Source organism: Eptesicus fuscus, chromosome 1 (genome assembly GCF_027574615.1).
Source record: "Eptesicus fuscus isolate TK198812 chromosome 1, DD_ASM_mEF_20220401, whole genome shotgun sequence".
NCBI classification, from domain to species: Eukaryota; Metazoa; Chordata; class Mammalia; order Chiroptera; family Vespertilionidae; genus Eptesicus; species Eptesicus fuscus.
In genome coordinates this window covers 77,873,625-77,899,410 of record NC_072473.1, presented here as the reverse complement: position 1 = coordinate 77,899,410, position 25,786 = coordinate 77,873,625, and the positions used below count along the sequence as shown (strand labels likewise).

General features: G+C 37.8%; 1 protein-coding gene across 1 annotated transcript in view; it reads left to right on the top strand.

The window, feature by feature from the left end:
• Window positions 1–25,786, top strand: part of COL4A6 (collagen type IV alpha 6 chain) — a 464,282-nt gene that overhangs the window by 185,653 nt on the left and 252,843 nt on the right. Inside the window, exon 3 of the mRNA XM_054723173.1 lies at window positions 24,249–24,332. Coding sequence (XP_054579148.1) covers window positions 24,249–24,332 — 84 coding nt within the window. The remainder of the gene's footprint in view (window positions 1–24,248; window positions 24,333–25,786) is intronic.

Sequence of the window (25,786 nt, the reverse complement as noted above, 5' to 3'; positions counted from 1 at the left end):
CCATGTCATCTGTGAATAATGAGTTTTAACTCCTCCTTGCCAATTTGGATGCTTTTTATTTCTTCTGCTTGTCCGATCACTGTGGCTAGGACTTCTAGTACTATGTAGAATAAGAGTGGTAAAATCGGACATCCCTGTCTTGTTCCTGCTCTTAGGAGAAATGGTTTTAGTTTTTGTTCATCGAATGTGATGTTTGCTGTATTTTTGCCATATATGGCCTTTATTATATTGAGATATGATCCCTCTATTCCCAATTTGCTGAGATTTTTTAAAATAAAAAACAGGTGTTGGATTTTGTTGCTTTTTCTATATCAATTGATATGATCATGTGATTTTTGTCTTTCAATTTATTTATGTGACGTATCACATTTATTCATTTGTGAACATTGTACCAGCCTTGTATCCCTGGAATAAATCCCACTTCGTCATGTTGTATAATCTTTTTAATGTATTGTTGGATGTGATTTGCTAATATTTTGTTGAGGATTTTAGTATCTATGTTCATCAGAGATGTTGGCCTTTAATTCTCTTTTTTGTAGTGTGTTCATCTGGTTTTTGAATTAGAATAATTCTGGGCTCATAAGAAGAATTTGGAAGTATTCCTTCCTCTTGGATTTTTTACCAGAGTTTGAGGAATATAGGTGTTAGTTCTTCTTGAAAAGTTTGGTCAAACTCCCTGTGAAGCCAACTGGACCAGGGCTTTTGTTTGCTAGGAGTTTTTTTGGTTTTGGTTTTTAAATTACTGCTTCAATTTCATCAGTCGTTATTGGCCTACTCAGGTTTTCTGATTCTTCCTGATTCATTTTTGGAAGATTGTATTTTTCTATGAATTTGTCCATTTCATCCAGGTTGTCCAGCTTGTTGGCATATAGCTGTTCATAGCTTTTTCTTACAATCCTTTGCATTTCTGTGGTGTCTGTTGTTACTTCACCACTTTCTGATTTTATTTATTTAGGTCCTCTCTCTTCATTTTCTTGACTAATTTGGCTAATGGTTATTCAGTCTTGCTTATTTTTTCAGAGTCTGCTCTTGGTTTCATTGATATTTATTATTTATTTAGTCTCTATGTCATTTATTTTGGCTCTAATCTTTATTATTTGCTTTATTCTACTTACTCTAGGCTTTTCTTGTTTTTCTCTTTCTATTTCTTTAAGATGTAGGGTTAAATAGTTTATTAATTTTTCTTGTTTTTTGAAGTATGCTTGTAGTGCTATGAACTCCCTCTTGGGACTGCTTTATTTATTTATTTATTTTATTCTTTAACCTATTTTTTTTTAAATTTCTTTATTGATTAAGGTATCACATATTTGTCCTCATCCCCCCATTCCCATCCCACACCCCTCCCCACGCGTGCCTCCACCCCCCTGTTGTCCTTAACCACTGGTTAGGCTCATATGCAAGAATTGTTTGAGTTGTCTTGTACCCATGGTGTGGCGAAGTGGGTTTTAGATATCACCAGGGTCTTATTGGATCGATTTCTTTAGTATTATGTAGTGACCTTTGTTGTCTCTTGTGATAACTTTCATTTTGAAATCTATTTTTCAAATATGAGTATTGCTATACCAGCTTTTTTATCATTTTATTTGCATGTGAAATTTTTTATCGCTTCACTCTCATCCTGTGTGAGTCTTTTGTACTGAGGTGGTTCTTTTGTAGACAGTATGTAATTGGGTTATATTTTTATATCCATTCAGCTACCCTATGTCTTTTGATTGCAGTATTTACTACATTTATATATTTTTTATATATATTTTTATTGAGGTATTATATGTGTACATATCTTACTATTACACCCCCACCCCACACCCACACATGCCCTCCCCCCCAGAGTTTTGCATCCATTGTTTATGCTTATATGCATGCATACAAGTCCTTCGTTTGATTTCATAACTCCCCCACCTTTCCCAAACTTTCCCCCTGTAATTTGAAAGTCTGTTTGATGCTTTACTGTCTCTGTATCTATCTTTTTGTTCACCACTTTATAATGTTCTTTACTATCCCTAAATGAGTGAGATCATGTGGTATTTTTCTTTCATTGACTGGCTTATTTCACTTAGCATAATGTTCTCCAATTCCATCCAGGTTGCTGCAAATGATGAGAATTCCTTCTTTTTTATGGCAGCATAGTATTCCATTGTGTAGATGTACCACAGTTTTCCGATCCAGTCATCTGCTGATGGGCACCTAGGCTGTTTCCAAATCTTAGCTATTGTAAATTGTGCTGCTATGAACATAGTGGTGCATATATCCTTTCTGATTGGTGTTTCTAGTTTCTTCGGATATATTCCCAGGAGTGGGATTACTGGGTCAAATGGGAGTTCCATTTTCAGTTTTTTGAGGAAACTCCATACTGTTCTCCACAGTGGCTGCACCAGTCTGCATTCCCACCAGCAGTGCACGAGGGTTCCTTTTTCTCCGCATCCTCGCCAACACTTGTTGTTTGTTGATTTGTTGATGATAGCCATTCTGACAGGTGTGAGATGGTACCTCATTGTTGTTTTGATTTGCATCTCTCGGATAATAAGTGACTTTGAACATGTTTTCATGTGTATCTTGGCCTTCCTTCTGTCTTCTTTTGAAAATATTCTGTTTAGGTCTGTTGCCCATTTTTTTATTGGATCATTTATCTTCCTCTTATTAAGTTGCATAAGCTGCCTGTAGATGTTGGAGATTAAACCTTTATCAGTGATAGCATTTGCAAATATGTTTTCCCATGCAGTGGGCTTTCTTGTTGTTTTGTTGATGGTTTCTTTTGCTGTGAAAAAGCTTTTTATTTTGATGTAGTCCCATTTGTTAATTTTCTCTTTAGCTTCCATTGCCCTAGGGGCAGTGTCAGTGAAGAAGTTCTTGTGGCATATGTCTGAGATTTTGTTGCCTGTGGATTCCTCTAGTATTTTTATGGTTTCCTGTCTTATGTATAAGTCCTGTATCCATTTTGAGTTTATTTTTGTGTATGGTGTAAGTTGGTGATCTAGTTTCATTTTTTTGCATGTATCTGTCCAGTTTTCCCAACACCATTTATTGAAGAGACTGTCTTGACTCCATTGTATGTTCATGCCTCCTTTGTCAAATATTAATTGAGCATAGTGGTTTGGATCGATATCTGGGTTCTCTATTCTGTTCCATTGATCAATATGTCTGTTCTTGTGCCAGTACCAGGCTGTTTTGAGAACAGTGGCTTTGTAATACAGCTTGAAATCTGGTATTGAGATCCCACCTACTTTATTCTTCTTTCTGAGGATTGCTGAGGCTAGTCGGGGTCTTTTTTTATTCCAGATGAATTTTTGGAGAGTTCTTTCTAGGTCTGTGAAATATGCTGTTGGTATTTTGATGGGGAGTGCATTGAATCTGTAGATTGCTTTGGGTAGTATGGACATTTTAATGATGTTGATTCTACCAATCCAGGAACATGGTATGTTCTTCCATCTGTTTACGTCTTCCTCTATCTCTTTTTTCAGTGTCCTGTAGTTTTCTGCGTATAGGTCTTTTACCTCCTTAGTTAAGTTTATTCCTAGGTATCTTAATTTTTTTGGTGCGATGGTAAATGGGATTGCTTTTTTAGTCTCTATTTCTGTAAGTTCATTATTGGTGTATAGAAAAGCCATAGATTTCTTGGCGTTAATTTTGTATCCCGCTACATTGCCGAATTCATTTATTAAGTCTATTAGTTTTTTGATGGAATCGTTTGGGTTTTTTATGTACAATATCATGTCATCTGCAAATAAGGACAGCTTCACTTCTTCTTTTCGAATTTGGATGCCTCTTATTTCTTCTTCTTGCCTAATTGCTATAGCTAATACTTCCAGTACTATGTCAAACAGGAGTGGTGAGAGTGGGCATCCCTGTCTTGTTCCTGTTCTTAGGGGAAATGGTTTTAGTTTTTGCCCATTGAGTATGATGTTTGCTATGGGTTTATCATAAATAGCTTTAATTATGTTGAGGTATGAGCCTTCTATTCCCACCTTGTTGAGAGTTTTTATCAAAAAGGGTGTTGGATTTTGTCAAATGCTTTTTCTGCATCTATTGATATGACTATGTGATTTTTATCTCTCAATTTGTTTATGTGATGTATCACGTTTATTGATTTGCGGATATTGTACCATCCTTGCATTCCTGGAATAAATCCTACTTGGTCATGGTGTATGATCTTTCTGAAGTACTGCTGGAGCCTATTTGCTAGAATTTTGTTGAGGATTTTGGCATCAATGTTCATGAGGGATATTGGCCTGTAATTCTCTTTCATTGAGTTGTCTTTATCTGGTTTTGGTATTAGGGTGATGCTGGCTTCATAGAAGGAGCCTGGAAGTGTTCCTTCCTGTTGAATATTTTGGAATAGTCTGAGGAGGATAGGTTTTAGTTCTTCCTTGAAAGTTTGATAAAACTCTCCTGTGAAGCCATCTGGCCCCGGGCTTTTGTTTGCCGGAAGCTTTTTGATGACTGCTTCAATTTCTTCCATAGTTACTGGCATGTTGAGCTGTTTAGAATCTTCCTGATTGAGTTTTGGAAGACTGTATTTTTCTAGGAATATGTCGATTTCCTCTAGATTGTCCAGTTTGTTGGAATAGAGTTGTTTGTAGTATTTTGTAACAATCCTTTGTATTTCGTCGGGATCTGTTGTTATTTCACCTCTTTCATTTCTGATTTTGTTTATTTGGGTCCTCTCTCTTTGCTTCTTGGTGAGCCTGGCTAGAGGTCCATCAATCTTGTTTATCCTTTCAAAGAACCAGCTCTTGGTTTTGTTGATTTTTTGTATTGTTTCTTTGGTCTCTATGTCGTTTATCTCCGCTCTGATCTTTATTATTTCTTTCCTTCTGCTTACACTGGGTTTATCTTGTTGCTCTCTCTCTAACTCTTTGAGTTGTTGGGTTAGGTAATTTATTACCATTGTTTCTTGTTTTTTGCAGTAGGCTTGTAGAGCTATGAACTTCCCTCTCAGGACTGCTTTCGCTGTGTCCCATAGATTTTGGATTGTTGTGTTTTCATTGTCGTTTGTTGCCATGATGTTTTTTATTTCTTCCTTGATGTCTTTGGTAACCCAGTCATGGTTTAATAGCATGCTGTTTAGTCTCCAAGTGTTTGATTTCTTTGGGTTGTCTTTATTGTAGTTGATTTCCAGTTTTATGCCACTGTGATCTGAGAAGATACTTGATATGATTTCTATCTTCTTGAATTTGGAGAGACTTTGCCTATGTCCTAACATATGGTCTATCTTTGAAAATGACCCATGTGCACTTGAGAAGAATGTATATTCTGTGGCTTTGGGGTGAAATGTTCTGAAGATGTCGATGAATTCCATCTGTTCTAGTGAGTCATTTAGGATTGATGTTTCTTTGCTGATTTTTTGTTTAGAGGATTTGTCCAATGGTGATAGTGGGGTATTGAAGTCTCCTACTGTGATTGTATTACTGTCAATCTCTCCTTTGATATCTTCCAGGAGTTTTTTAATGTATCTTGGTGCTCCTGTATTGGGTGCATATATGTTTACCAGAGTTATTTCTTCTTGTTGGATTTCTCCCTATAGTATTATGAAGTGGCCTTCATTATCTCTTGTTATGTCCTTCACTTTGAGATCTAATTTGTGAGATATAAGTATTGCAACCCCCGCTTTTTTTTCATTTCCATTTGCCTGGAAAACCTTTTTCCATCCCTTTCCTCTCAGCCTGTATGCATCCTTTTTTTTGAGGTGGGTTTCCTGTAGACAGCAGATATCTGGGTTTTGTTTTCTTATCCAGTCTGTTACCCTGTGTCTTTTGATTGGGGCATTCAATCCATTTACATTTAAAGTTATTATTGATAGGTACTTATTTGACGCCATTTTTATTCTATACCCCTGTGTACCTTCTTTGCTTCCTATTTCTTTCTTTTTTTTTTTTTTTACAGCAGACCCTTTAGCATTTCTTTCATTGCTGGTTTGGTGGTGATAAACTCCCTTAGTCCTTTTTTGTCTGTGAAGCTCCTGATTTCACCTTCAATTTTTATTGATAGCCTTGCTGGGTACAGTATTCTTGGATTTAGACCCTTCCTTTGCATGACTTGGTATATTTCATTCCATTCCCTTCTGGCCTGATGAGTTTCTGTTGAGAAATCAGTTGCTAGTCTGATGGGGGTTCCTTTGTATGTAACTGTCTGTCTCTCTCTGGCCGCTTGTAAGATTCTTACTTTGTCGTTGGTGTTTGCCAACTTAACTATAATGTGCCTTGGCGTCGGTCTTTTGGGGTTCATTTTGCTTGGAACTCTGTGAGCTTCTTGGATTTGTGTGGGTTTTTTCTTCCCTATATCAGGGAAGTTTTCTGTTATTATTTCTTCAAACAGGTTTTCTATTCCTTGCTCAGTTTCCTTTCCTTCTGGCACCCCTATTATCCTGATGTTGTTTTGTTTTGTATTGTCCCGAAGTTCCCTTACGCTCTCCTCAATCTTTCTAATTTTTGTTTCTAGAAGCTGTTGTAATTGGGTATTTTTTTCCATCTTGTCTTCTAGCTCACTTATGCGGTCCTCTGCTTCATCTAGTCTACTCTTGATGCTTTCTATTGAGTTCTTTACAGCAGCGATGTCATTTTTCATTTCTTCTTGGATCTTCTTCATTTCTTCTTGGTTCTTACTCATATTGTCGAATTTGTCTTCCATCCTTTTCAGCCACTTTATGACCATTTCTCTGAATTCTTTCTCTGATAGGTTGTTTGCCTCTAAATCGTTTACTTCCTTTTCTGGTGATGCCTGCTTCTCTTTCCTGTGGGGGCTGTTTCTTTGTCTCCTCATGGTCTCTCTTCTCCGGATGTCTGGTTATATAGATTTCTCTCTCTGGCGTTGATTTAAAGGTATAAAATACAACACAACCAGGCACAACAGACAAGGCACTGAACAGAATTGTATTCACGATATTAATAACCTCCAATAAAGGTAACCACCAGAGAAAGACAAATTAGGGAATAGGAGTGGAAGAGGGAGAGTAAAAAGAAAGAACAACAACGAAAAAAAAAAAACAAAAAACAAAGAGTGTGAATCTGAACTTGGGAAAAGAGCAGAAAGAAAGAAAAGAAAAAGAAATAACAGAAAAGAAAAAGAAAAGAAAAAAAAAGTAAGAGAGACAAGAATGATACTTAGAGAGAAAAGGGGAACAAACTATATATATGGGGAGTAAACTCCACTAGAACAACCACTATTCCCAGCAAATTCCAGCAACACGAGCCTGGAGATTAATACAAACTGCAACAGCAGCTAATATCAAGTGAGGCAAGGGAAAGCAAAAGTAAAAAACAAACAAAAACAAAGCAAACAAAAGAACCAACCAAACCAACAAAAAGAATAATCAAAACAATCTCATAAAAAAGCATAAAAATTCAATCTAATCAACATTCAAGCAAACAACAACAAAAGGCCCGAGAGAAAAATAATTTTTTTAAGGTAGCGTAGAGAGAGGTTTGTATGGATTTGGAGCAGGGGGTTGGGAATTAGATATATAAGTAGGGTGAAGTTTTAGCAGGGAGTAAACTGAAAAAGTAGGGAAAATCTAAAGCCAGAAAGGGTTAAGATAAACTGGGGACCAATGGGGAAAGGTTAGGCGGAGAGTGATGGCATAATGTTAGCTTTGAGATAGGGTAAAGCGATTGTAAGGGAAAGATGCAAATCGAATGTAGGACACTAATCCAAAAATAAAAGAAAGAGAAAATCAAATGACATTAAAAAAAAAGTAAAATAATAGTAATAATAGTGCTGATTGAAAATAAAAATGTAATAATTAAAAAGGTGAAAATCGAGTGAGGAAAAAGAAAAAAAATTAGTTTCTTAAGTAAAAGATGCAAAAAATGAAAATAAAAAATATGAGAATAAAAAATTTAAAAAATTGAAAAAAGAATTGAAAATTAAAAAATAGGAAGACTAAAATGTGCAGTAGCGGCTGTCATTCACTTCCTCTATTATTCTGTTTGGTACGCCTTTTTCCCAGTCTGGGCGGTATTTCAGTTCAGCTTCATTCCAGGGCTCCTCAGTGTTGGAAGCCAGTCCTGCTTTTTAAGCCAGCCGTGTCTTAATTTCTCGTATTTATTTTTTATTACACCAGAGACAATTAGCGTTTCAGCCCCTGGGTGGCAGTGTTTCTGTATTGACTTCCGGGCCTCTCTAGCTCTTTTTTTTTTTTTCCCTCTATGGCACTCACTACCGGTTTGTGGAGGTGTGCGCCTCAGAGCTTGTGGAGGTGTGCGCCTCAGAGCTGCCTCTCTGATGGTCACACGCAGCTCTGGTCCCCAGGTTCCGAAAAAACACCTTCCCCCTGCAGTCTTTCAGGGTTTCCACCTGGGTTTACCTCTGTATTGGGCTTAGCAATCAGAGTCGGAAAGAGCCCAGGTGTGCGGACCGTGGGTCTGTGCCCCAGACTAAGGAGCCTGCACTCCTTTGAAAATTCTTAGTCTGACCCTCCTCGTCAGATTAAAATGAGTTGCTTTCAAGAGGTCACTTCTGTTAGCAGCTCAGAAGACCCCCCTCCTCATTCACGGATCACGGCAGTTCCAACTGCCACCGATTTTTCTAGGCACAGACCTCCCGGCTCCTGCCGGTCCTGCGGCTGCTGCGCTTCCCTCACCCAGCGCTTCCCTCACCCACCGCAGGGATTAGAAACCGCCCCTCATTTCAGGCGAAATCTGACCTTTCTGTGGTGCAGTGAAGAGTTTCTTTGAATCCGAATGTTTGCGCTGATAGGGGACCGGTGGTCTGGTGCTCCCAGCAGTTCAGTGTTTGCAGTTGTCGCGGAAAGTCAGGTTTCCACTAAAATCCTCCTTTCCTTGCAAGATGGCGAGGCGCCCGGCGAGCCCGCAGCTCCAGGAGGGGACCCAGCCCCAGTGGGTGCTGCGCGGTCAGAGGAACACTGCCCAGCACTCCCCCGCCTTCTCCTGGAGTTTAGCTGTCCCTTGGCTTGCCCACATACACTCCCTCTGCGAGCCTCTGCTGCTCCGACTCTCCGCCCCAGGAACAGACTCCAAACCCGACTCTATTCCGTCGCCATTTTTTCCTCTCTCAAGAATTCCTTCTTTATTATAGCAGTGTAGATGTACCATAGTTTTCTAATCCACTCATCTGCTAATGGGCATTTAGGCTGTTTCCAAATCATAGCTACGGTGAATTGTGCTGCTATGAATATAGGGGGGCATATAAGCTTTCTGATTGGTGTTTCTAGTTTCTTCGGATATATTCCTAGAAGTGGGATTACTAGGTCAAATGGGAGTTCCATTTTTAGTTTTTTGAGGAAAACTCCATACTGTTCTCCAGAGTGGCTGCACCACTCTGCATTCCCACAAGCAGTGCACGAGGGTTCCTTTTTCTCCGAATCCTCGCCAGCACTTGTCCTTTGCTGATTTGTTGATTCTTGCCATTCTGACAGGTGTGAGATGGAACCCATTGTCATTTTGATTTGAATCTCTTGGATAATTAGTGACTTTGAGAATGTTTTCATATGCCTCTTGGCCTTCCTTCTGTCTTCTTTCGAAAAGTATCTATTTAAGTCCGTTGTCCATTTTTTTTTTTTTTTTGGACCATTAATCTTCCTTTTGTTAAGTTGTATGAGTTCCCTGTAAATGTTGGAGATTAAACCCTTATTGGTGATAACATTGGCAAATATGTTCTCCCATGCAGTGGGCTTTCTTGTTGTTTGGTTGATTGTTTCTTTTGATGTGCAAAAGCTTTTTATTTTGACATAGTCCCATTTGTTTATTTTCTCTTTAGTTTCCATTGCTCTAGGAGTGGTATCAGTGAATAAATTGCTTCAACATATGTCTGAGATTTTGCTGCCTGTGGATTCCTGTAGTATTTTTATGGTTTCTTGTCTTATGCTTAAGTCCTTTATCCATTTTGAGTTTATTTTGTGTATGTTGTAAGTTGGAGGTCTAGTTTCATTTTTTGTGCATGTGTCTGTACAATTTTTCCAACACTATTTATTGAAGAGATTGTCTTAACTCCATTGTATGTTCATGCCTCCTTTGTCAAATATTATTTGAGCATAGTGGTTTGGGTCAATATCTGGGTTCTCTATTCTATTTCATTGGTCTACATGTCTGATCTTGTGTCACCACCAGACTGCTTTCAGAACAGTGGCTTTGTAATACAGCTTAAAATTTGATCAACAAGATCCCACGTACTTTGTTCTTCTTTCTCAGGATTGCTGTGGCTATTCGTTTTTTTTTTTTTTTTATTCCAGATGAATATTTGGAGCATTTTTTCTAGGTCTGTGAAATATGCCGTTGGTATTTTAATGGGGAGTGCATTGAATCTATAGATTGCTTTGGGTAGTATGGACATTTTAATGATGTTGATTCTACCAATCCATGAACATGGTATGTTCTACCATCTGTTTATGTCTTCCTCTATCTCTTCTTTCAGTGTCCTGTAATTTTCCGCATATAGGTCTTTTACCTCCTTAGTTAACCTTATTCCTAGGTATCTTAATTTTTTTGGTGCGATGGTAAATGAGATTGCTTTTGTAGTCTCTCTTTCTGTAAGTTCACTATTGGTGTGTAGAAAGGCCATAGATTTCTTGGCATTAATTTTGTATCCTGCTACATTGCTGAATTCATTTATTAAGTCTAATAGTTTTTTGATGGAGTCTTTAGAGTTTTTTATATACAATGTTATGTCATCTGCGAATAAGGACAATTTTACTACTTTTCTGATTTGTATGCCATTTATTTCTTCTTCTTGTCTGATCACAATGTCTAGTACTTAAAGTATAATGTTGAACACGAGTGGTGAGAGTGGGCATCCCTGTCTTGTTCCTGTTCTTAGGGGAAATGGTTTTAGTTTTTGCCCATTGAGTATGATGTTGTCTGTGCGATTGTCATGTATGGCTTTTATTTTGTTGAGGTATGATCCTTCTATTCACACCTTGCTGAAACTTTTTATAAAAAATGGGTATTGGATTTTGTCAAAAGCTTTTTTGCATCAATTGATATGACTATGTGTTTTTTATCTCTCAATTTGTTTATGTGATGTATCACGTTTATTGATTTGCGGATATTGTACCATCCCTACATTCCTGGGATAAATCCTACTTGGTCATGGTGTATGATCTTTCTGATGTACTGTTGGAGCCGATTTGCTAGAATTTTGTTGAGGATTTGGCATCTATGTTCATGAGAGATATTGGCCAGTAATTCTCTTTCATTGTGTTGTCTTTATCTGGTTTGGGTATTAGGGTGATGCTGGCTTCATAGAATGAGCTTGGAAGTGTTCCTTTCTCTTGAAATTTTTGGAATAGTCTGAGGAGGATAGGTTTCAGTTCTTCCTTGAATGTTTGGTATAACTCCCCTTTGAAGCCATCTGGCCCAGGTTTTTGTTTGCTGGAAGCTTTTTGATGACTGCTTCAATTTCTTCCATAGTTATTGGCCTATTGAGATGTTTAGATTCTTCCTGATTGAGTTTTGGAAGGTTGTATTTTTCTAGGAATATGTCCATTTCCACCAGGTTGTCCCATTTGTTGGAACAGAGTTGTTCATAGTATTTTTTAACAATCCTTTGTATTTCTGTGGGGTCTATTGTTATTTCTCCCCTTTCATTTCTGATTGTATTTATTTGGGTCCTGTCTCTTTGCTTCTTGGTGAGCCTGGCTAAAGGTTCAACAATCTTGTTTATCCTTTCAAAGAACCAACTCTTCGTTTTCGCGATCTTTTGTATTGGGATTTTTTTGTGTGTTTTTTTGTTGTTGTTGTTGCTGTTGTTGTTATCTATGTCATTTATCTCTTCTCTGATCTTTATTATATCCTTCCTTCTGCTTACACTGGGCTTATCTTGTTGCTCTCTTTCTAACTCTTTGAGTTGTAGGGTTAGGTAATTTATTACCATTGTTTCTTGTTTTTTTGCAGTAGGCTTGTAGAACTATAAACTTCCCTCTCAAGACTACTTTCATTGTGTCCCATAGATTTTGGATTGCTGTGTTTTCATTGTCGTTTGTTGCCATAATGTTTTTTATTTCTTCTTTGATCTCTCTGGTAACCCAGTCATTATTTAATAGCATTCTATTTAGTCTCCATGTCTTTGATTGTTTTGGATTATTTTTGTTGTAGTTGATTTCTAATTTTATGCTATTGTGATCTGAGAAGATGCTTGATATTATTTCTATCTTCTTGAATTTGAAGAGACTTTTCCTGTGACCCAATATATGGTCTATCTTTGAAAATGACCCATGTGCACTTGAGAAGAATGTATATACTGTGGCTTTGGGGTGAAATGTTCAGAAGATGTCAATTAATTCCATCTAGTCTAGTGAGTCATTTAGGATTGATGTTTCTTTGCTGATTTTTTGTTTAGAGGATTTGTCTAATTGTGATAGTGGGGCAATAAAATCTCCTACTATGATTGTATTGCTGTCAATCTCTCCCTTGATATACTCCAGGAGTTTTTTTTTTTTTTTTATGTATTTGGGTGCTCCTGTATTGGGTGTGTATATGTTTACCAGAGTTATTTCTTCTTGTTTGATTGTTCCCTTTAGTATTATGAAGTGGCCTTCCTTATCTCTTGTTATGTCCTTCACTTTGAGATCTAATTTATCAGATATAAGTATTGCTACCCCAGCTTTTTTTTCATTTCCATTCACCTGAAAAACCTTTTTCCTTCCCTTCACCATCAGTCTTTGTGAGTCCTTTTTTCTGAGGTGGGTTTCTTGTAGACAGCAGATATATGGGTCTTGTTTTCTTATACAATCTGTTACCCTATGTCTTTTGATTGGGGCATTTAATCCATTTACATTTAAAGTTATTATTGATAGGTACTTTTTTGTGGCCTTTTTCATTCTTTACCCCTGTGTTCCTTCTTTGCTGCGTATTTCTTCTTTTTACAACAGACCCTTTAGCATTTATTGCGTTGCTGGTTTGGTGATAATAAACTCCTTTAGTCCTTTTTTGTCTGTGAAGCTCTGATTTCACCCTCAATTTTGATTGATAGCCTTGTTGGGTATAGTATTCTTGGATTCAGAACCTTCCTTTGCATGACTTTGTATATTTCATTCCATTCCCTTCTTGCCTGATGTGTTTCTGTTGAGAAATCAGTCGCTAGTCTGATGGGGGATCCTTTGTAGGTAACTTTCTGTCTCTCTCTGGCCGCTTTTAAGATTCTTACTTTGTCATTGGCGTTTGCCAATTTAATTATAATGTGCCCTATAGTCGGTCTTTTGGGGTTCATTTTGTTTGGGACTCTGTGAGCTTCTTGGATTTGTATGAATTTTTTTTCCCTTTTATTAGGGAAGTTTTCTATCATTATTTCTTCAAACAGATTTTCTATTCCTTGTTCAGTTTCCTCTCCTTCTGGCACCCTTATTATGCAGATGTTGTTTTGTTTCCTGTTGCCCAAAAGTTCTCTTAGGTTCTCCTCCTGCTTTTTAATTTTTTTCTAGAAGCTGCTATGCTTGGATATTTTTTAGTACCTTCTCTTCTAGCTCACTGATGCGGTCCTCTGCTTCTTCTAGTCTACTGTTGATGCTTTCTATTGAGTTCTTTATAGCAGTGATGTCATTTTTCATTTCTTCTTGGTTCTTCTTCATTTCCTCTTGGTTCTTACACATATTGTTGAATTTGTATTCCATTCCTTTCATCGACCTAATGACCATTTCTCAGAATTTTTTTTCTTACCCTTTGCTTGCCTCCATTTTGTTTACTTCCTTTTCTGGTGATGCCTGCTTTTCTTTCATATGCGGGCTGTTTCTTTGTCTCCCCATGATCTCTCTTCTCCAGGCATCTGGTTATGTAGTTCTCTCTCTCCTGCGTTGATTTAAAGGCACAAAATACAACACAACAAGGCACAACACACAAGGCACTGAACACAAATGTGTTCACAATACTAATAACCCAAAATAAAGGTGACCATCAGAGAAAAGAGAATTAGAGGAAAAGAAAGAAAGAAGAGAGAAAAAAGGAGTCCAAAAATGAAATTGGGAAAAGGAAAAAAATAAGAAACAGAGAAAAAGAAAGAGAATAAACAAGAAGAGAGTAAAAAAAAACTATTTATATGGGGATTAAACTCCAATAGAACATCCACTAATCCCAACAAATGCCAGCAACAAATACCTAGAGATGAATGCAAACTACAAGCAACTGCTAATATCAAGCGAGGTGAGGGAAAACAGAAGCAAAAAAAAACAAACAAAAACAAAACAAAACAAAAAGAAAAAGCAAAACAATCTCACAAACAAGCATGAAAAAACAATATAATCAACAATCAAGCAAACAACAACAAAAGGACAAGGAGAGAAAAAATTTGGATAGTGAAGAAAGAGAAGAGAGAGGTGTGTATGGACTTAGATCAGGGGATTTGAAATTAGATATATAAGTAGGGTGAAATTTTAACATGGGTAAAAAGAAGGAATAGGGAAAATCTAAAACAGGAATAGGGTAAGAGAAACAGGACATCAAAATTGGAAAAGTGAGGAAGATAGTGTTGGCATAAAGGTAAAGTTGAGATAGAGTAAAATGATGCTAAAGGAAAGATGAAACTAGAATGTAGAACACTAATCCCAAAATAAAATAAAGAGAAAGTAAAATGACACTTTAAAAAAAGGTAAAATAGTAGTAGTAATAATATTGATTAAAAATAAAAATGTAATAATTAAAAAGGTAAAATCAAGTGAGGAAAAAGGAAAAAAATTAGTTTCTTAAATAAAAGATGAAAAAAAAATGTGCAGTAGTGAAGGTCATTCACTTCCTCTACTGTTCTGTTTGGCTCGCCTGTTTCCTAGTCATGACAGTATTGAAGTTCCCTGTGTTCCACTGCTCCTTGGTGTTGTAGGCCATAGTCCTGATTTTCAAGCAGGCAGTACTTCTTTGTTTCTTATACACCTTTTTGTGTTTACGTAAGAGTCAATTTGTGATTCAACTCCTTGGTGGCAGTGTTTCTGGATTGACCTCCGGGTCTATAGGTCCTCTCTAGCTAGTGTTTAGGTTTTGTTTTCCCTGTGGCACTTAATACCGTTTGGGGGAATGGGTTGCCCCAGAGCTGTTTCTCTGATCATTATTCTCCGCTCTGATCCCCAGGTTCCACAAAAACAACTTTCCCCTGCAGTCTCTTGGAATGTCCCCAATTGGGTGATCCTATGTATTGAGCTTAGTAATCAGAAGCAAGGATTTAAAGAGGCAAAGAGAGAGAGAGAGAGAGAGAGAGAGAGAGAGAGAGAGAGAGAGAGAGAGAGAGAAGAGCCAGAGTAAGTGCACGAACTCCAGTGCTGCGATGCAAGTCTGTGCAGTCTTTTTTTCCCCCTTGGGTCTAAGCAGCCAGCACACTGTTAAAATTTTTAGGCTGCCCTTTTGCTCCCAGTTCAATTATGGGTTCCTTTTTAGAGTTCCCTTTTGTTAGCAGCCCTTCGGATCCCCTTCCACATTCCCAGATCATGCCAGCCCCAATGGCTGTGGACTTTTCTGGGTGCAGACTTCCCTGGATCCTGGAGCTCCCACCTTGCGAGTTTCTCTCTCCTTCCTGGACCACAGAACTCACCTTATCCCAGGCGAAATTTGACCTTTCCATGAGGAGGCGCAGAGCTCCTCCGAATACTCGAATCCTCGTGCTTGCGCTGTTTGGGGGTTGGTGTTCCTGGGTTCACAGCTGTTACCTGGGTGCCCTTGTTGTATGTTCCCAGGATTTTCAGGCTTCTGACAACATCCACTCTCCCCTTCAATATGGCACGTTCTCCGCGTCAGAGCTGGTCGCTTTGGGAGGGATCCCAGCAGCAGTGGAGGCTGCCTGGTCAGGGGAACCCCATCCAACAATCCCCCACAGTCCCCTGGAGTATAGCTGTCCCTCAACTCACAAACAAAACTCCCCGTGCGACCACACACTCTCTCTTCGTTCTCTCACTCACGCACTATCTTGCAGTCTGCCTTCCTGTCAGCAGCCATCTTCCTTCCAATGTTGATTTTTTTTAAAGGCAAAAGAAAAAAGGCACTTCTATTGAGATTCTTCTTTTCCTGACTTCGTACTTTCAGGCTAATTTCTGAAGCTAGTGGGAGTAGATCTAGTGGGGGGAAAAACCCAAGAAGCAGAGAATGAGGATACCTGGTTTCTTATCACAACTCTGTTACCTAACTTATTATATTGAGGAAGTAATCAACAGCTGGAACTCCATTTCCTCATGTTTAAAATATGAATCAGTCATTGGGTAAGCATCTATTATACATTTGCAGGCACAGTACTATAGATGCTGTAATTATAAATAATATCAGCTAACATACATTGAGCATACTATATTTGCCAATCATTTTGCTAAGGGCATTACCTCTAACCCAGTGGTGGACAAACTGCGGCTCACGAGCCACATGCGGCTCTTTGGCCCCTTGAGTGTGGCTCTTCCACAAAAGACCACAGCCTGGGCGAGTCTGTTTTGAAGAAGTGACGTTAGAAGAAGTTTAAGTTTAAAAAATTTGGCTCTCAAAAGAAATTTCAATCATTGTACTGTTGATATTTGGCTCTGTTGACTAATGAGTTTGCCGACCACTGCTCTAACCCAACAAAATCCTAGGAGTTAAAATAGTCTTATTCCTATTTTATAGTTAAGGAAATTGAGGCTTAGATTTTTCTTACAGTGAACATACCAATGTCTCCTCAGAAGAATTCACTGTCTAGGAGGGTAGGTGAAGGGATAATGAAATCATTGTGGTATTGTGAATGTCTCTACACATACCCATATATCTAAAATACCTATTTCAGTTTTGTGGTAGAAAATCAAATGATATTTGATGTGAAAGGTGTCTAGGTGTCTTAAAGAAACCTGATGTTATTGAAACAGCATAATTTTATGTTGTATGAAAATTGTAAGGAGTGTCCATTTCAACAACCATTTGTTGAGCTAATTCAAGAAGTTCTTATATTCTGAGGACTGTCTTGTTTTGCACTAGGTAGAGTATTCACAAGCCCTTGCCTCTTTACAGCACCCCCTCGTCTTTCTTCTGAGACCAGGTTACAATCCTAAAATCCATATATTTCTTCAACCTCACCAGAATCAATCATCCATTTATTATATTACCTTTTGAAAAAAAATTTTTAAAATATTTCAATTACAGTTTATATTCAATATTATTTTGTCTTAGGTGTACAGTATAGTGGTTAGACAATCATATACTTTAAAAAGGTTTCCCCCTGATGTTTCCAGTAGCTAACTGGCACTGTACATACTTATTACAATGTCATTAACTATATTTCCTATGCTGTAGATTATTTTTAAATAGCCACAATAATGTTGAGAAATAAGAACAACTTTGAAGGAATCACATTACCTAATATCAAACTATAGTACAATGCCATAGTAATCAAAACAGCCTGGTGCTGCCATAAAAAAAAAAAAAAAAAAAAAAACACAAAAAAAACCCCACACAGACTTATATGTCAATGGAACAGAGTAGAACCCAAAAATAAACCCACATCTATGTGGTCAATTAATATTTGAAAAAAGAAGCAAGGACATACAATGGGGTAAAGACAGTCTATTCACTAAATGTTTTGGGGAAAATTGGACAGACATGCAAAAAATGAAGTAGACCATTTTTTACATAATATGTAAGAATAAACTCAAAATGGATTAAAGACTTAAATGTAAGACTAGATACCATAAAAATCCTAGAAGAAAAATTTCAGACGTTTCTCTTAATAGTATTTTTTTCTGATAAATCTCCTCGGGAAAAGGAAACAAAAGGAAAACAAATGGGACTATATCAAACTAAAAAGTTTTTGCACAACAAAGAAAATCATCGTAAAAATGAAAAGGCAAACCATGAATGGGAGAAGATATTCACCAATGATGCATCTGAGAAGGCGTTAATATCCAAGTTTTATAAAGCACTTGTACAGTTCAACACCAAAAATCAAATAATCTACTTAAAAAATAGGCAAAAGATCGACTACCTTTGTTTACTGCCTCTGATCCACTGCCTGTGCTCAGTTTCCTCTTTAGGAAACCTAAATTCCATGGTCTATCATTATAATTACTTTGTTTCCATATACCTTTTAATCCCTTGCCCCTCTCTTCCTTTATCATTCTCATCTAGCAGAACTCAACCCTGGTTAAATCCAACTCTTTGCTAATGTGCATCTGTACCCACATGGCTGAAGAAGCTAAAGGAAACCTCACAATGTTTATAAATGGTGTTCCTTTAAATTCATTACCCTCAAGTGGACCCTTGGAGCTTCCTTGAAGTCATACCAAATTTCTCTAGTTTTTTGTTTGTTTTTTCCTGAAATTGCTCAGGTCCAGGTCAGCATATTGCTAAATCCATTGGAGTGTTCTTATACCTCATCCTACTTGACTTATCAATAATTTAGCACAGTTTATCACTCTTTTTGCCTAGTCCCCTCTTCTTTGTTGCTTCTCTCTCTACCACAAGGGCTACTTCTTCTCTGGTACCTCCTGCCATTCTCTTAACATTGAAGTGCCACAGTGCTCAATTCTAGAATGTCTTCTTTTCCCTTTATCCACATTCACTTCCTTGGTGATCTCATCTAGTTTTGTAGGTTTATTTACATAGCAGTGGTGGCAAAGATAGTCCTCACCAAATAGCCCTGTTCTGTTCTACTTTCCATGCTATTGGGTTGCCCAATGTATGTAGTTCTTGTTAAGAGGAACATAAGCACAGTCAGGGGCAATTAAGAACAAGTCCAGGCAGTCCTCGGGTTACGTCGGACTCGACCTACGTCGTTTCATGGTTACATTGCCATCTCCCATTTATTTATTTTTTTTAAAAAGTTCCGTCATTTTGACATATGTACATATGTGCTTATGTTTATTATTTATTTACCACAAGTAAAGGTCAGGAATTATCTTTCTTTTAATTTTTTTTACTGTTTCACTTCATTACTGCTGTGTATGTGCTCCATGTGAGTGACGTAGGTGCTTATGTAGGTGAGTTCCAACTTATGGCGAAAATCGCATTACGTCTCGCCATAGGAACAGATCTCCGACGTAACCTGAGGACCTACTGATACTAGCGTTGGAGAGTATAAAGAGGAGTTGGATTTTGAGAGGAAGGAACAGAGCATTCCAGCATGGGAATGACACCAGTAACATGGCCTGGTTAAACAGGGGTTGGAGTGAACCCAGACAAACCAAGTTAGGGCAGAGGCGTCCCCAGAGCCTGCTCCTGTCATGTTCCCTGGAAGCCACTCCTTTTATGCCTCTCCCCCTCACTGTAACTAAAGACTCCTGGGGGAACTGCCAGAGCTGGCATTACAGGAAATTGTTTGTGGCCTGTGAGGTTTCTCTGGTTACTTTCCTCAGTGACAGAGGACAGTGATGATTTCCTGTCTGTTAGCTGCATGCTAGAGATCAGGAAACTTTTGATTCATGACAGATTTTATGGGACACCTAAAAGTCATTGTTTGGAGTTTGGCCAAAGTTCCAAACAGATACCGCTTCAACTTTAGCAGTGCCTGTTGAGTCCTCTTTGTTTCAAGTGGATGACTTTTATCATTTAGTAACATATTGTTTTTTCTTTTTACTAATGATATATGCTCATTGATGACTATTTGGAAAGTACAGAAATATTTGGAAAGCAAATACAAATTGTACATTATCTGAATAAATGTAGTACTCAACATTAGACAAAATGACAACATAGGTAAAGGTTAAATTGAATGCTACTCTTTCTATTTTCTCTTCTGTGCAAGCCCCCATTTTCCTACTCCTACAGTACCTCTTTATCTCACCCTTATGAAAACTTGCCTATCTTATATACCATAAGATGGAGGGCAAACTGCAAAGTGTACAATAGCACTTATCATGTCACATATCAAAGTTGTTTTGAAAGTTCTCTGTTATCAGGAAGATGTTTGAAATTTAAAATAGCAATATTTTGTCATAGCTCTGCCATCACAACCTTATTACTGAGGTATTGTGGTAATAAAGTGCTGTGGGAATATCTAAAGATATGAGACCATCTAAGAAATTCACAGTGCTCCTTGGAAATTAGGAAAAGGCTCACAATAAAGAGGCAAGAATGATTAATTGTGAGGCTGGTTCATAAATATTCCCTTCCTTTTTATAAAATAAACAGCAAAAATTAAACAAAAGGTTAGATGATACTAAATCCATCCCAGCGATAAAGTTCTTATTACAGGTAATAGTTAAAATTTATGTTTTGCTTTTTTTTCAAAGTGGCTAGGGCAGTGATTGGCAACCTTTTGAGCTTGGTGTGTCAAACTTCGCCAAAAAACTGAGCATAACTCGGGTAGTGTGTCACTTTGAGGAAAAAACATTATTTCACAATATTTATAGTTTAAATAACATAAATGTATAATTGTTATATATAATTGTATTTAATAAACCAAAAACTAAATATTTAACTTACCTGCTTAGTGACTTCTTTGTTCATCCGTCAGTCGGTTTCTTTTGTTGGTCTTGATATTATTTAGCTTGTGTGGGGTGCCATGAACTAAGATAAGTGAGGGGGAGGGGAAATTCTTTAACTAACCTGCCTATTAGTGACTTTTTTGTTGCTGAATTTCATTGGCTAAATCTTCAATTGAAGGTTGGTATTTTGTACATTTCAGGCCCAAGCAAGCGCTACTAACTTCATCTGTCAATCTGTTTCTTTTGTTAGTTTTGATATTATTTAACGCTGAGAATAAGGCCTCACAAAAGTATGTAGAGGGAAAAATTGTGAGTAAAGCCATTGCTATATTTTTCAGGGTGCTAAAAGTGTCTGGTAGTCAGTTCCAGGCACTCCAAATTTCCTGTTCGTAGTGGCACTCCTCTTGATTCTCCAAGCTGCACCTTTCCAGATTCTCAAGCTTTGACCTTAAGTCGACAAACACCTGAGCCCAGATACTGTCTTGAAATTCTGCAAGTTGCATCTCCAAATCATCAATTTGCATCCATTGGAAACCATTTAATTCCAAACTACTGTAGACTACTACATCAGGATAGTTAATTATTTTCATGGTCTGTTCTAGACTTCTAAATTGACTAAATCTATCACTAAACTGGTCAAGTAACAGGTCTAAAACATGCTGGTACTTCATATGCAAGAGTTCCATTTCATTTTGTACAGCTGCACTGGCCTTCTCAAAATACTTTTTTACTCGAGGAAAATACTTATGTTTTAGTTTCTACATCTCGCTTGAAAATTTTAACTTTACTTTCAAAAGCTTTTAAGTATCCTAACATAACATCAATACTTTTGCCAAAACTAAAGTTACAAAACATTGTAACTTTAAGTTCAGTTCATTAATATGAACAGAGAGATCTGTAAAAAACATCAGGGTGTTGACCATTTATATCATTAAGCTGAGGAAAGTTTCCCAGATCCTTATCGTCAAGAAATACCTTAATTTCTTCAAAGCACTCCACAAAGTTCTCAAGAACTTTGCCTCAGCTCAGCCATCTTACATTATTGTATATCAGCAGTCCACTGTAGGTGGAATCAACCTCCAGTAAAAGTGGCAAAAATTCTCGCTTGTGAAGGGGGCGAGCAGCTATTAAATTAACTATTTTTGTAACAACTGACATTAAGTCGTTTAAGTCGGTGAATCCTGACTTGGCACATAAAGCCTCCTGATGGATAATACAATGAAAAGGCACAATCAGATGTCCAATAGCTTCTGTAAACAATTTGACAAATCTGACTTTTTTCCCCACCATATTTGGTGCCCCATCTGTCATCACTGACACAACTTTAGAGATATCAATGCTTAGGTCACGAAATGTTTGTATAACAACCTTACATATTTCGCTTCCTGATTTACTTGTTGACACTGATACTAACTTTATCAACTCTTCTCTCATTGTGAGACCATCAGAATATCGACCAATAATGGCCAACTGAGCATGTGATGTGACATCAGTAGTTTCATCAAGAGAGATAAAAAAATATTTACACTTCCTTATGTCTCTCTTTAATTGATGTTGTACGTTTGTGTTCAGTCTCATTATTCGGTCTTTTATGATATTTCTACTGAGTGGTAACTCAGATATTCTCTTAATAATTGCATCTTTATTCTACATATTATGAAATAGAACTGGTGCACATCTTAGGAGAGTTTCTTTAATAAATTCTCCCTCACTGAGCGCTTTTCCATGCTGAGCTATAGCGTGAGCAATGCTCAAACTTGCAGATGTTAAATTTGTAGAGCCTTTCATAAATTTAAGGATGGAATTAGATTGGCTCTTATAAAGGTGTAGCTGCCTGGAAATGTATTCCTTACTTTCATCCTCACTTTTTTCCAAGAGCTGGGAATGATTAGTTTCAAAATGTCTATTTATATTCCACGTTCTGCTTACTACCGTTTCAGTACATAGAACACAAAATGATCTGCCATTTTTTTCTATAAAGCCATACATCTCAGTCCATGTCTCTTGAAAGGGTCAGCCACTGCTACTACCACTTCCTTTACTTAACCTTAGTTTGTTTATTTTTGGGGTTCTCCATCAGGGGGGGGCAGTGACAGAAGATAGAATTATAGATAGCTTATTAGGCCTGCAGGCAATTAGGGGTTAACTAGCCTAACTAACCACAAAATGGTGCATATAACTGTCTTTTAGGAAAGGGCAGGGTTAATAAGCAGAAATAGGGGTTAATAAGGATGCACAACAGTAATAGTGGTGAAATGGAGTCTGCACTATGGAGCAAGATGGTGTTTCTTATGTGAATTAAAATGGCTTCCGCTATTTCTAATGGTGGGAAACGGCACCCATAGCATGCCACAAACCCTCTCCTCTCCCAGCCTCCCCCTCACTTATCTCAGTAATGATGGATTAGAAATTCATGACACCCCAGAACAGTAGATAATGGTTGCTGTGGTTAACTGTTATTTGGTTACTGGTAATGGCAGGGCCCCCAGAGATGCGTCCCCCACTGCTCCCTGCTCTGCCAGCGGAAGTGAGGGCAAAGATCCCGGCTTAACCGGAAGTCCCAGAACTAGACGCTCTGTGCCAGACTTCTGTTGTTTTGGCCTATAGACCTCCGGCACAGAGTGTCTAATAGGGGAGGATGAAACATTTGCGACTAGAGTCTTGGCTCCAAGACTCTAGTCACAAATGTTTCATCCTCAGGAGCAGCAAATGTTTCATCCTCGGCATGCGGCCGCCTCAGCGGCCGAGGGTCATCAGAAATGGCTACGCGTGTCAGTGCTGACACGCGTGTCATAGGTTCGCCATCACTGGGCTAGGGTCAGAATGGCAGTTTCCTCATTTTTGAGTTTTCACATTAAGTGTCTGCTAGATAAAGAACTTAGAAAACACTAAGGGCTAAGGTCAAGACAGCTCTTTTCATGTGGTCATCAAACATTCCTTATGTGCCATCCACTGTTTTAGACATTGGGGATACAATGTTGGACAAAATAGATAAGGTCCCTACTAACACAGAGCTTACATTCTAGTGGGGCAGACAGAATGCTTAATGTGGAAAAGATAAGTGATATGATTGCAAGTAACTGGGGGCTACCTTAGGTTGAGTGGTCAGGATTGAACTGAGACCAGCATGATGAAAAGAGGCAAGTAATAAAAACATCTAAGGAAGAACATTCCAGGCTGAAGTAACAGCTAGGGCAAAGGCCCTGAGGCAGAACAGGCTTAAGTTTTTAAAGAGAATGAATACCAGTGAATTGAAGCAGAGTAAGCCAGGGAGAGACTGAGAAGATGAGGTTGGAGATGGTCAGCACATTTTAGGTGCATGCAGGGGGTCTTGTAGAAATTCAGCTAATAATAATAATAATAATAATAATAACAACAACAACAACATATTAACACAGAAGAAAAAAGGAAGTTATAGAATTTGAAGGATACTGTACAATATCACCTGAGGAATTTGGATCTGACTAACTGGGCATAAGGGTGTCATTGTAAAATTTGAATTGTGTGTTAAAAGTGGAGGCTGAGGAGAACAATTCTGAGACCAGAATACAGAGTGCCCATTTTTATCTATCACTGCATTTCTAGCACTTGATTTTTTTCAAATACTCTTTTTACAGCCATTGTTTTCTCAATAATTGAAAATACGTAAGTCCAGTGAGGCACAAGGCTATGTCAAGGTGCATGTAAAGAAATTCTCTTATATTTTGTGACTAGAATTTCTACCAATGAGGGGGTATCTGAGCCACAAACCAGCTACCAAACTAGCTATTGAGTGAGGTATAAACCTGACCTGAAAGGGTGTAAACTTAAGATGACTTTATTTCATGTGACTTATGACACCATCAAATAAATTTAATTGGTTAGGAGAAGTGTGGCCAAGGGTTAAGTTCCTTGGGGCAACATTGATTCTTGTTTCACATGGTTTACTAACTTTCTTTTTTTTTAATAGGGAGAGAAGAAATCCTATGGAAAGCCGTGTGGAGGCCAAGACTGCAGTTGGGGCTGTAAATGCTTTCCTGAGAAAGGAGTGAGAGTAAGTTGCTTCTTTCATTGTTGAAAGACAAACAGTTACAGAAACTGTTATCTGAAGTGTGTGTGTTTTCTTTAGAATTAAACTGCTTAGAATTTCCTCTTATGACACTGTGGAACAAGCAAAGTGATGATGATCAGCTGGAAGAAGCTTTACTAACTAATGATAGGCAGAATTAAATTGGTCAAAGTCTCTGAGGGACCAGGAAGAGGTTTCCTTTATTGACTCAATGCCAAGGTTTCCTCGAGGTTTCATCTGGAGTATTTGCAAAAGACAGTTAGGTTGTACAGAACCAGATTATGATATGTTTTTAGACATGTAAAATTGTTATAGCTCATTTATATCCATGTGGTTCTTTCCTATCACTCTGGGGACTAAGTGGTCCAATTGTTATCTGCAGAGTAGGAGTATGACTCATCCAATATCAAGAATGCATGGTAGCCATAAAGTCAAAAAATATGAGTGAGTATAGAAAAAGAGTGATTTATAGATATATAGTAAAACAGAATATGTTTAAAATATTATTTAATATATATAATGCAGTGTCCCCTATTAGCAATTCACAGTTCAAATTGATGTGCAAATGCAATAAACACAGTGCATTGATGCAGCATTTCCATCAATACTTGTATATACATGTGTGATTATTTGTATTTCTGATTTTTACGGAATAAATCTGCATCCCTAGTGTAACTTGGGAAACTATTCAAGGGGAGGTTCAATCTGTAAAAAAAAAAAAATGTTTCAAGAATTTATGGCCACACTAAAGAATTCAGATCTTTCAACTTTCAGCCTTGTATTTGCACTTTCATACCACTCAAACAAGCAAGCCTAAGAGCTTACTCAGTCAAAGGGAGGTAACACAAACAGGTCAACAAAACCCTCAAAAATAGCCAAATGGGGAACAGAGTGACTATTCCACCTTCTCTTTAATCATCTTCCATTTGCAGTAAAGTGAAATGTCAAACTGTGCCAGAATTAAAAGAAGAAAATAAAAAAGCCATCTTGTCATAAAAAATAATCAGGCCCATTTTACATGAAAGGCATAGACCTAGAGAATCATAAAATATCAGAAAAGGAAGGTAACTTAGTGAGCTTCTCAACTTATCCACTGATTGTACAGAGACTCTGTAAAGGAAAATGACTTTCTGGGGTCATACAGAAAATTGATTACAAATTTGGACTATTTGTAATCCTGGGTCCTTTGATTTCTCCCCTATTTACTTTACCCACTACTGCCACCCAGGTAAGTTATGTTCACTGTAGCCACCAAGACCCATGCCCTTGTCTCTGATCTACAACTAGGAAATACTTTAGGAAAAATAATTCTAGAGGCTGAGTGTTGACCCATGAACCAAGAGGTCCCCGGTTCAATTCCCAGTTATGGCACATGCCCAGATTACAGGGTTTCAGGGTCGATCCCCAGTAGGGTGCATGCAGGAGGCAGCCAATAGATG